The sequence below is a fragment of the Mycteria americana genome, unplaced genomic scaffold (genome assembly GCF_035582795.1).
Source record: "Mycteria americana isolate JAX WOST 10 ecotype Jacksonville Zoo and Gardens unplaced genomic scaffold, USCA_MyAme_1.0 Scaffold_95, whole genome shotgun sequence".
NCBI classification, from domain to species: Eukaryota; Metazoa; Chordata; class Aves; order Ciconiiformes; family Ciconiidae; genus Mycteria; species Mycteria americana.
The window spans coordinates 162,820-175,129 of record NW_027445679.1 but is presented as its reverse complement, the minus strand read 5'-3'; the positions used below and the strand labels follow the sequence as shown (position 1 = coordinate 175,129).

Here is a 12,310-nt window from a genome sequence, read left to right as displayed (position 1 = left end):
AGCAACAGAGCTGCTCCTGCATTGGGTCCCAAATTAACTTCCAGGGCGGGTCCCTCTCCCCTAATTTAAATATTTTTGGTGCACCTCATGTGTTTTGCCCTCTAAGCAATCCAGGCAATTAGCCCTCGCTCCTGTTTTAACCAATGCGAAGAAATTAGTGCTTATTGGGGCTAAATTATTTGACCCGTAGTAGCCGGATGAGACATCTTGGAAGGGTTTGTTTCTGGGCATTGGCTGTAAACAGAGATGATGGGATCAACCTAGACTTTGGGTGGGATAAAGAACCACTAAATGAGATGATTCCCACCTCTGGGTTGTCCCCACACGCGTTTGGCCCAGGACTGGGGTTCCCTTAGGTGCTCATGGCCCCTCCTGAAGCTAAAACCCCCTCCGATTCGCCCAACTTACTGCAGAAATCATCCGTCCTCCATTTCCCGATGGTCACGCCAGCAGCCTGGCAGGCAGCGGCGTAGCGGGCGATGACTGGGCATATCACGCCTTCCTGGTCTGGGAAGAGGCAAAAATCGTGCACGCAGTTGTGGTAGTACTCGTTGGCGTCCACATGAGCGTGGCAACCTCTGAAGGGTCCATCCACTTGTGAGATGATCCCACAACCCATCTTCGAGACCTTCTGCTGCTGTAGAGCCGCCGCCATGGCAGGACATTCCACCTTCGACAGCTCCATGCAACCCGAGATGTCGGTCACCTTCCAGCTGTGCCCAAAGGTGTCTGGGTTTGATGTCACTTGGCCGTTCTTCGTCATCATCTCGTCGTTCGTTTTCCCGTTGTAGTTCCCGCAGAGGCCGCACAGGGTGCTGGCGTAAGTTCTGGGCACTGACACGGTGACTTGGCTTTGCCAGTCGTAGCTGACAGTGAGGCCAAAGTCTGTCTCTACCACCGCTTCCTGCCCGTCTCTGTAGCTGGAGATCTTCCCGTCTCCGTAGTAATGTGGTAGGTTGACCAACTGGTCATTGATCTGGGGACAAAAGCAAAAAAAACCCCCACATTTGGTATCCAACAGTAAAAGCAAATTGTGTTTTCACGCCACCTGCAATTTGGCCTCCACCCGAAGCACCCGAATTACGTAGATCTGTCCCAAATCATCTGTCCCAAATCCAGATGCCCACCAGCTTTGAGGTGAACGGTGCCTGAGGCTCCACGGCGTATATCACGCACCGATCTCCCGCGTCAGGTGGAGATCCTTATATTTAGGCAATTAAATCTCCTCTTGATTAACGTGGGGGAAACAGACCTGGTAGCTCTGGATCTCAGCGGCGTGGTTGGAGAAAAATATTCGGCGTTACCCAATACAGAAAAAAAAAGAGAGGACGGAGGGTGGAAGAGAAGAAATGGGACAAGGAGGTTGGGGTGAGGAGCAGAAAGTGAAGAACGTGGAGATTAGATAAAGAAACGTTTGCTAAACTCACCATGATTTTGCCGGGGTGTTCCTGGCTGATCACGATGTTTTGGCCATAGACTTTGACCATCACGAGAGCGATGGAGGACAGAGTTTTGTCGTCCTGGTGGCCATTCTGCACCAGCACCTGGAAGTCCACCAGACCTCGGCTCTTCTTGCACAAGCCAGCGAGCTGGTACATGCACGTGCCTTGGAAGATGAACTTCCTGCCGTCGAAGCTCTCGTAGTGGGTAGCACCGACCGCTGTGCAGGTCCCATATCTCTTGGGGTAGCAATCCTGGATGCCCTTCTCCACCCGGCATTCTTCCTCAGCACCGCAGCTGGCCCTTCGGCATACGGTCCGCCAGGATCTCGTGTCGCAGACGCAGCGTTTGGTGCAGGTGCTGTCACCCCAAAACTCCTCGTGGAGACCGTGGAGGCGGCCCTCGAAGATGCAGCCGCACTTGTCCTGGGGGATGCACTTGTTGGCGTCGAACACGAAGCCCTCCTGGCACTTGCAGGTCTCCACGCAGGCCAAGACATCGCAGTCAGCGGGCATCGCGCCGTCGTTGCAGGTGGTGGGGCAGGCGGGGCCGCACGTGGTGTAATTGCTGTTCTTCGGGCAGGAGAGTGCTGTCGAAGGGATGGGACACCAGGGTCATGGTGGGAATAAAGCTCCTTGGCCGTAAGAAGGCGCAGCAGAGTGCTAAGGAAACCTGCGTGGAGTTTTACACGTACTTTCTAGAGTCTCCATGGACTTTCCAGACCTTCTGAATGCACTTTCTGCAGTCTGCATGGACTTCCTGGACTATCTACCGGGACTTTTGGGAGTCTCCATGGACTTCTTGGACCTTCTGCACAGTCTTTCTGAATGGACTTTCAGCAGAGACTTTCGGGAGTCTCCATGGACTTTCTGGACTTTCTGCACGGACTTTTGAGATTTGGACTTTCTGCACGGACTTTTGAGATTTGGACTTTCTGCACAGACTTTCTGGAGCCTGCATGGACTCCCTGGACTTTCAGCAGAGACTTTTTGGAGTCTCAAAGGGCTCTGTACCTTCTGAATGGACTTTCTGCAAGGACTTTTGGGATGTGGACTCTCTGAACTATCTACTGGGACTTTTGGGAGTCTCCATGACTTCCTGGACCTTCTGCATGGGTTTTTTGGGAGTCTCCATGGACTCCCTGGACCTTCTGCATGGATTTTTCGGGAGTCTCCATGGACTCCCTTGGACCTTCTTCATGGACATGCTTCTGGAGCCTCCATGGACTTTCTGGACTTTCAGCAGAGACTGTTTGGAGTCTCAAAGGACTTTCTGGACCTTCTGAATGGACTTTCTGGACTTTCAGCAGAGACTTTTGGGAGTCTGCACAGAATTTTTGGACTTTCTGCTTGGACTTTTGGGACTTGGACTTTCTGGAGTTTCTACACAGACTTTCTGCATGGACTTTCCGGGCTTTCTACATAGACTTTCTGGAGTCTCCATGGACTTTTTGGGCTTTCTGCTTGGACTTGCTGCTATAACCGTTTCCAACCCATGAACCTGCATGCTTGGGACCCACAGCCCTTTCAGGCCCAGCTTTGTGCAGCCTAATTCAAAATGAGCCGGCTCCACCTCATTCGGGAGATCAAGAGCGCTAAGGAGAGACAAACATCCCCGTTGGTGCAATTTCCCTTTTCTGGCTCTTTTCTGCTCATTCCCATCCCATCGCACCTTAATTACACCCACCTTAATTAAGGTCACAGCACCCTGCCCACCCAGGGGGAGGATTTTCTGTCAACCAGGAGCTACTCACGACAACGTGCCAGCGTCCTCCAGTCAGAAACGGCGATTCCCTCCTCCTGGCAGCTGTCCGCGTAGGCTTCGAGGGCTTGGCACAGCGTGGTGTGGAGCCCACCGTTCATGCAGAGGTGGTAGACGCAGTTTTTCAGGTAGATGTTAGGGTTGATGATGGCGTGGCAGCGCTTGAAGGGCCCCAGGCGTTGGGTGAGCAACCCGCACGACGTCTCCCCCTTGTACTTCGCCTCCTCGCCCCATGGGCAAGGTGCGCAGTTCCCCCTGCAGCCGTCCCAGCAGTGACGGCTCTCGCTGGCCACCCTCCAGCTCTGGCCCAGCTCCATGGCGTCCTGTGCCAGGTTGCCATCAGGCATGAGGGAATCATCGTGGTGGTTGCCGTTGCTGTTGCCGCACATCCCGCACACTTTGCCGGAGAGCGTACTGGGGAGCTTCACCATCACGTGGTCATCCCAGTCGTAAAGGATCTTCAGCCTGAAGTCGGTTATAATCAGCACGAACTTGCCCTTCTGCTGCAGCTGGAGTTTCCCTTGGGCGAGGGAGATGGGGAGGCGGGAGCGATGGTTATTCACCTGGAGGAGAAAAAAACCCGTGAAAAACAAACAAATAACATCAAACATGGGGCAAAAAATGGAGTTTTTTTGAGCTTTGAGGTGTCTTCTTGCAAGAGATGACCATGCAGCAGCGTTGCCGACTCATGCACGGCAAATCATAGAATCATTTAGGTTGGAAAAGACCCTTAAGATCGTTAAATACATTATTCCAGTGAAATACTGCAGTATTGCTTTGGATTTGATAATTATTTTTCTTGCATACCCTCACAATCCCGTTCTCGGACCTGACCACAGTGATGGTAACGTCATAGACGCGGACAGTCACGGAGCCAACGTAGGAGATCTTCAGGTTACCCCTGTTCTCGTTTTTGGCTTCGATGCTGAAGACTGGCAGGATCGGATCTGAATCACAGGTCTTGGTCAAGGTGTAGGTGCACGTGCCCGTGAAAGCAAAGGTTTTCCCATCAAAGGTTTGGTAGCGGAGATTGCCGGTGAGCTGGCAGGTCGAGACGGTTTCTTGGGTGTACATGGGTTGTGTGTCCATCATGTCGCACTCCTCCTCGCAGATCAAGTCTTCGCTGGGAAGCGGAGCAGAAGCTGCAGAAATAGGGAAAAAAAACCCATGGATGGCAACCATGAAGAAGACCCGGCCATTGGCAAGACGCAACCATGTGTTGGTCCTACTTACTCGTGGCGCAAAGACCAGTGAAACCGTAACCGGTGGCGTACTGGAAGCCGAAGACCAGGAGCCCAATGGGTGTCTGCTGGTGCTCGGCGCTCTGGATTTCCCTCGACGTGCTCGTGGTGACAGTGGCCCAGGAGAAGTCTGTGCCGGGAATCGCTTGCCAGGACATGCTCCTCTCTGTATTCTGGTTGAGAGTGGTGGCGTTGGCGTCCGCGTTTCGGGCGATGAGGACCAGGTGGTTCTCGTAGCCATCCAGGCTGCTGATCCGGTAGGATGTGCAGTAGGCGGAGACGGGTGGGATGTTGAGTAGGAAGGGGTCTCGCTTATAAAAGCCCTTCGTGGCACCGGTGAAGAAGAAAACCACCTGAATCGGGGACGAAGAGCTCACATGAAGAGGCAAATCTTGGCTAATCTTGAACTCTTGGACTTCCCCACCTGCGATGTCCTCAGTGGTAGCTGAATCACCCCTCTTGTAGGTGATGGAGGCTTTCTCAGCCGCCACAATGTAGGCAAAGTCAGTGTAGATCTGCAAGGGGTTGGGGGGGACGATGTAGACCGTCCCCCACTGGGTGACGGGCAGAAGCTGCTCAACCACGTAGTCGCAGCCTGCGTTCACCTTCACGCAGCTGTGTCCGCTGAAGACTGCGACAGCGTTGTCCGACGTGATCCTGGTGCCGGACAAGTTGTGGATGCTTTGCAGTTGTAAGCTGTGGTAGGGGTTCAAGAAGATGCGGAGGCTGGACCCAGGGGAATAACTCCTCCCTCTGTAATTAAACTGGCCCTTGACTTTGATGGAAACGGTGGCCGAAATCTTCCCGGCTGCCACAGCAAACTCCTTCAAGCCTTGCTTGGTGTTGTCCGGCGTCACCACGTAATATTTGTTGCCCAACTTATCTACAGGCAAAACATTGGTGGCACCCGTGGTGTGACTTTTGGAGTTGACGGAGACCACGGAGATCTCCTTGGTGGACTCAATCAAGACGGCTTTATCCGAAACCTGGTTCCCAACAAGCTCCATGTTGCTCGGGACGCGGAGAGAAACCGTCTCGTCTTTCCCGAGTGTGACGGTGTCGGTGAAGGCGCCACCCCTCATGGTCACCGTCACTTTGGTGGCGTTGAAGTAACCCGTGAAGAGGAGCTGGATGTTGGGCATGGTGCCTGCATTGTCATTCTGCAGGAAGACGGTGAGGAATTCCTTGCCGCGGAAAGCTGCGGTGGAAAGACCTGGGAAAAGCAGGGAAAAAAGGGGTTTTTTGGGTTTTTTTTGGCTGCAGAAATTATAGTTGAAATTTCTGCCAACCCCCCCTCCGCTCTCATCAAGAAATAAGGCTGCTGCTTTTTTGTTGCAGAAACTTGCAACAGGAAGTTCTGCAAAAAACAAGGAATTTTGCCTGAAAAAAACCTGCCGTAAACCGTTCCGACACAAATTAAAAAATAAATAGGGAATAGCATTTTTTGCTGCAGAAAGACACAGGGCAAAGCGCTGAAGGAAGGAGGAAATCAATTTTGCTGCAGAAATTGCAACAGAAGCTTCTCAAAAATTAGAAATTAGGGAATAAGGGGAATTAGGGGAAATTAGAAATTAGGGAATTAGGTAGGTTTGGTTTTTTTTTTTTTCCTTGCAGAAACGTACAGTTAGGAAGTCTTGAGAAAGAAAAATGGGGAAGAAAAGCTTGTGGCTGCAGAAATTGCAATAGAAGGTGTGGAGTTTGGGGGGGGTTGGGGTTTTTTTTGGTGTTTTTTTTTTTAAATCACATAATAAAGGCGTTTTATTGCAGAAATTGCAATAGAAAGTGTGGAGTTTGGGGGGGTTCGGGGTTTTTTTTTGTGGTTTTTTTTTTTAAAGCACATAATAAAGGGGTTTTATTACAGAAATTGCAATAAAAAGTGTGGAGTTTGGGGGGTTTTGTTTTTTTTTTTTGTGTTTTTTTTTTTTTAAAGCACATAATAAAGGGGTTTTATTGCAGAAATTGCAATAGAAAATGCGGAGTTTGGGGGGTTTGGGTTTTTTTTTTTTTTTTTTTTTTTTTTTTTTAAAGCACATAATAAAGGGGTTTTATTGCAGAAATTGCAATAGAAGGTGTGGAGTTTGGGGGGGTTTGGGGTTTTTTTTTGTGGTTTTTTTTTTTAAAGCACATAATAAAGGGGTTTTATTACAGAAATTGCAATAAAAAGTGTGGAGTTTGGGGGGTTTGGTTTTTTTTTTTTGTGTTTTTTTTTTTTTAAAGCACATAATAAAGGGGTTTTATTGCAGAAATTGCAATAGAAAGTGTGGAGTCTGGGGGGGTTCGGGGGTTTTTTTTGTGTTTTTTTTTTTTAAAGCACATAATAAAGGGGTTTTATTACAGAAATTGCAATAAAAAGTGCGGAGTTTGGGGGGGTTTGGGGTTTTTTTTGGTGTTTTTTTTTTTAAATCACATAATAAAGGGGTTTTATTGCAGAAATTGCAATAGAAAGTGTGGAGTTTGGGGGGGGTTTGGGGTTTTTTTTTGTGTTTTTTTTTTTTTTAAATCACATAATAAAGGGGTTTTATTACAGAAATTGCAATAAAAAGTGTGGAGTTTGGGGGGTTTGGGTTTTTTTTTTGTGTTTTTTTTTTTTTAAAGCACATAATAAAGGGGTTTTATTGCAGAAATTGCAATAGAAAGTGTGGAGTCTGGGGGGGTTTGGGGGTTTTTTTTGTGGTTTTTTTTTTTAAAGCACATAATAAAGGGGTTTTATTACAGAAATTGCAATAAAAAGTGTGGAGTTTGGGGGGTTCGGGGGTTTTTTTGTGTTTTTTTTTTTAAATCACATAATAAAGGGGTTTTATTGCAGAAATTGCAATAGAAAGTGCGGAGTTTGGGGGGGTTTGGGGTTTTTTTTGTGTTTTTTTTTTTTTAAAGCACATAATAAAGGCGTTTTATTGCAGAAATTGCAATAGAAAGTGTGGAGTCTGGGGGGGTTTGGGGTTTTTTTTGTGTTTTTTTTTTAAAGCACATAATAAAGGGGTTTTATCGCAGAAATTGCAATAGAAAGTGCGGAGTTTGGGGGGGTTTGGGGGTTTTTTTTGTGTTTTTTTTTTTTAAAGCACATAATAAAGGCGTTTTATTGCACAAATTGCAATAGAAAGTGTGGAGTTTGGGGGGGTTCGGGGTTTTTTTTTGTGTTTTTTTTTTTTAAAGCACATAATAAAGGGGTTTTATTGCAGAAATTGCAATAGAAAGTGCGGAGTTTGGGGGGGTTTGGGTTTTTTTTTGTGTGGGTTTTTTTTTTAAAGCACATAATAAAGGGGTTTTATTGCAGAAATTGCAATAGAAAGTGCGGAGTTTGGGGGGGTTTGGGGTTTTTTTTGGTGTTTTTTTTTTTAAAGCACATAATAAAGGCGTTTTATTGCAGAAATTGCAATAGAAAGTGCGGAGTTTGGGGGGGTTCGGGGGGTTTTTTTTGTGTTTTTTTTTTTTTTAAAGCACATAATAAAGGGGTTTTATTGCAGAAATTGCAATAGAAAGTGTGGAGTTTGGGGGGGTTTGGGGTTTTTTTTTGTTTTTTGTTTTTTTTTAAATCACATAATAAAGGGGTTTTATTACAGAAATTGCAATAGAAAGTGTGGAGTTTGGGGGGGTTTGGGGTTTTTTTTGTGTTTTTTTTTTTAAATCACATAATAAAGGGGTTTTATCGCAGAAATTGCAATAGAAAGTGCGGAGTTTGGGGGGGTTTGGGGTTTTTTTTTTGTGTTTTTTTTTTTTTAAAGCACATAAAGGGGTTTTATTGCAGAAATTGCAATAGAAAGTGCGGAGTTTGGGGGGGTTTGGGGTTTTTTTTTGTGTTTTTTTTTTTTTTTAAAGCACATAATAAAGGCGTTTTATTGCAGAAATTGCAATAGAAAGTGTGGAGTTTGGGGGGGGTTGGGGTTTTTTTGTGTTTTTTTTTTTTAAAGCACATAATAAAGGGGTTTTATTGCAGAAATTGCAATAGAAAGTGCGGAGTTTGGGGGGGTTCGGGGGTTTTTTTTGTGTTTTTTTTTTTTTAAAGCACATAATAAAGGGGTTTTATTGCAGAAATTGCGATAGAAAGGCCCGAAAAATAAAATAAAGATCAGGACTAAGGGTATTTTGCAGAAGAAACCTGCAGAAAATTCTGAGGGGAAAAAAAAGGGGGGAAAAGGGTTTTTTTGGATGCAGATATTGCAGTAGAAAGTCCTGAATAAACTCCACTGGAAATATTTTTTTTTTTTTTCTGCAGAAACTTGTAGTAAAAAGTCTTAAAAACCAGGTACTAAAGGAAAACAGGTACTTTGGTTGCTGAGGGAAATAAAAATAAGGGTATTTTGCTGAAAAAAAAAGGGGAATATGGGCTTTTTCTGAAAAGAAAATGAGTGATAAGAGATTTTTGGTGAAAACAAAAGAGGTTTTAAGGACTTTTTTGACAAAAAACTCCTAGGCAGTAAAGGTTTGTCTTTAAAAAAGCAAATAAAACCAATCAAAAAAACAGGTAATATGGGGCTTTTTTATTTTCTTTTTTTTTTTTTTTTTAAGGAAAAAACCAGCCAGGTGTGTGGCTGTTTCCTAAAAAAAAAAATTAAAAATTAAGGAAAAAATACAGGTAATATGGGCTTTTTCTGAAAAGAAAAAAAAAAAAAACAGCTAAAAAGGTTTTGGGGAGAAACAGGTAATAGGATTTTTTCTTTTTTAGTGCAAAAAGAACACGTGATAAGGGCTTTTTTTTTTTTTTTCCCCGCTGAGAAAACAGGTAATAAGGTGGTTTTTTTTTTTTCCTGACGGGAAAAAAATCCCAAATATCACCCCCCCCCCCCCCCAAAAAAAAAAAAGGTATTATGGGCTTCTTTTTCTTGGAAAAAAAAAAAGACACAACCCCAACCAGGTTAGAAAGAGCTTTTTTTTGTCTTTTTAAGGAAAAAAAAAAAAAACACCAAACAGGTAATACGGGCTTTTATTTTATTAAATAAATAATATTTAATAATTATTATTTATAATAATGGCATTATTATAGGGGGGATAATGGCATTTTGTGTCATGAAGAGGTGAGAAGTATTATTTAAAAAAAAAAAAAAAAAAAAAAAAACAAACAAAACCATAGGGAACAAGGTTTTTCCTTAAAAAAAAATTCCGACAAACCTGGGAATAAGAATTTTATGCTCAAAACCCAACAGGGAATAGGGATTTTTTTTGTTGGTTTTGGTGAAAAAACCCAGGAAATTAGGGCTTCTGCTGGGAAAAAAAAAAACCCTCAAGAGGTGATGAGGGCTCTTTGTTAAAAAAAAAAAACAAAAACCAACCAAACAACAAAAATCCCAAATGATAAGGTGTTTTTTTAAGGAAAAAACCAGGTAATAAGGGGTTTTTTTTGCAGAAAGAACAAAGAAATGAGGGTTTTTTTTGGAAAGAAAAGTAGGTAATAAGGGGGAGGCTGCTGAAAAAAAAAGAGCCCATAGTGAGGGTTGGTGAAAAAAACAGGAATTTCTTTCCTAAAGCAAAAAAAAAAAGGTGATAAGGGGTTTTTTTGGAAGGAAATTGTGATAAGGGCTTTTTTTTGGGGAAAAAAAGAAAGTAATAAAGGCTTTTTGGTGAAAAAAGAACTGGTAATAGGGGCGTCTGAGTGGGGGAAAAAAAAGGGAATAACGCTGTTTTGGTGGGGAAAAAAAAAAGACTGGTGGTAAAGGCTTTTTTTCCGAAAGAAACGGGGAAAAAAGATTTTTTCTGCGGAAAAAACTAAACCGGATAAGGGCTTTTTTTTTCCTGAGGGGGAAAAAACCCCGGGTAAATGAGGAATAAAGGTTTTATTTCTGAGGGAAAAAAACCCAGGTAAATAAGGAATAAGGACGTTATTCTTCAAATAAAAGCAAATAAAACGGCTTTTTCCTTAAAAAAAGAGGCAATAATGTTTTTTTTTCCCCTCTAAAAGAAAGCCGCAGGGGAGAAGGGCTTTTTTTCTGGGAAAAAAAAACCAAACAAACAAGTAAGAAGAATTTTGTTTTTTACCTCACCCCCCCCGCCCAAGCCCCCAAACCCCAGGGAACAAATGGGGATTTTTCTTTAAAAAATGAGGAAAAAAGGTTGTTTTTTTTTTTTTTTTTTCCTGAAATGAAAAAGGCGATAAGGGCTCTTTGCTAAAAAAAAAAAAAAAAAAGGACTTTTTGGTGAAGGAAAAAAAAACCAAAACCACGGGATGCGAGATTTTTGGTGGAAAGGCAAAGAGGTAATAGAATCTTTTCGCTGGGGGAAAATAAGGGAAGAAGGGAAATTTTCGGGAAAAAAAAAAAGAAAAAAACAGGGAATAAGGACTTTTTGCTACGGAAAATGACGGTAGAAAGCCCTAAAATAACTCCCCAACCCAGGAAATTTGGTTTTTTTTTTTTTAGGGGGGGAATGGGGTTGGATTGTTGCTCACCACAGAAGAGAGCCAGCCAGGCGAGGAGCTGCCACGTCCTGCCCATCGCCAGCGCTGGAAATAAAAAAAAAAAAAGCCAAAAAATATGAAAATGCACTTTTTTTTTGGGGGGGGGGGGAAGCCACGCAGGGATGAGGAGCCCAGAGAGGACCCAGGTGTCCCCAGCATCTCCTCGTGACCCAAAATTGTCCCAAAAGGCTTTTTTCACCCCACGGAAACCTCTTGCACCTCACTTTGGGTTGGGGCTGAATTCCGCTCGACCCCCTCGGCCCAATGCCACCCCAGTTGTCCCCTTGCCACCGCGTCCAACCCAACGATCCCCAAACCCCTTCCTGATGCCACCTTGAAGACCCCATCCTTCCCCTTATTGCCATCAAACCCTCCCGGTGACGCTCCACAAAGCCTCCCAAGGATGAAATCTCCCCCCCCCCCCCTCCCCAAATTACCAAAATTCAGGTCAAAAAGGGACCAAATTGCTAGGACAACCCTTCCTCCCACCTTCTGGATGTTCTCAGAGCTGCTGCTCCCCCACCATCACTCAACATCTGTTGGGGTTAACACCCAGATTGTTGCACCCAGTAGGGATTTATGGCACGGGTTTCATCCAAACCAACTCAACCTGGGCTTGGGAGAGAGCAAAATCCCTTTCTTATATCTTTTTAGAGTCAATTTAACCCCACCCGGGACTCCTGCTTGGTGGGTGAAGGCATCACCGACACCTTGTTTTGCTCCGATGGGCCATCACCCGGGCTCATACCCGAAAGGGTGAGGAAAAAAGCGAGGAAAAAAAGCAAAGTAAGACCCTCCCAACCCCACAGCGCTTACCGGCAGGCTCCTTTCTGCCTCAGCGTCTCTCTTTGCTCTCCCCGAAACCCATGGACACGTGAAGATGGATGAAAAAAAAAAAAAATACTGCAGGGTTGGTCCCAAAAACCCTCCCTTTTATAACCAGATGGGACTTATCTCGGTTTTCCTGAGAATTCTCCACAGAACCCCCCCCGGGACCAGCGGAGAGAAGGAATTGGCTCCAAAAAGGGCCGATTCGGCAGAATCTCGCGAAAGGGGACGGGGCAGGGGCTGCCGAGTCCTGGCCCGGCCCAAGGAGGGCGGGTTGCGAAACTGCCCCCGGGGTTCCTGACCAGGGTTCCTGAGAACTGGAGTTGCTGGTGCACGCGGTGGAGCCAGGACATGAAAAAGTGCAGCTGGTTGCCTTCACCTGCAACGTCTGCCGTGCAAAAAGTCTGCTGGGGACGTGGCGATGGGTGCAGGATCCAGAGGGGACGTTGCGATGGGTGCGGGATCATCAGGAGGCATCGTGATGGGTGCGGGATCCACAGGGGACAATTGAGATGGGTGCAGGATCCACAGGAGACGTTGTGGTGGGTGCAGGATCCACAGGAGACGTTGCAATGGGTGCAGGATCAATAGGAGAGGAACAGGTGCAGGATCCACAGGGGAGGTTGCGATGGGGGCAGGATCCACAGGAGAC

The 12,310-nt window shown here is 45.5% G+C and overlaps 1 protein-coding gene across 1 annotated transcript in view; it reads right to left on the bottom strand.

The window, feature by feature from the left end:
• Positions 1-12,092, bottom strand: part of FCGBP (Fc gamma binding protein) — a 38,511-nt gene extending 26,419 nt beyond the window's left edge. Inside the window, exons 1-7 of the mRNA XM_075490724.1 lie at positions 11,647-12,092; positions 10,822-10,875; positions 4,435-5,655; positions 4,009-4,343; positions 3,194-3,764; positions 1,428-2,029; positions 409-976 (exon numbers count right to left, since the gene is read on the bottom strand). Of these exons, the coding sequence (XP_075346839.1) occupies positions 409-976; positions 1,428-2,029; positions 3,194-3,764; positions 4,009-4,343; positions 4,435-5,655; positions 10,822-10,867 (3,343 nt within the window). The 5' untranslated portion in view covers positions 10,868-10,875; positions 11,647-12,092. The remainder of the gene's footprint in view (positions 1-408; positions 977-1,427; positions 2,030-3,193; positions 3,765-4,008; positions 4,344-4,434; positions 5,656-10,821; positions 10,876-11,646) is intronic.
• Between the last annotated feature and the right edge of the window lie 218 nt (positions 12,093-12,310).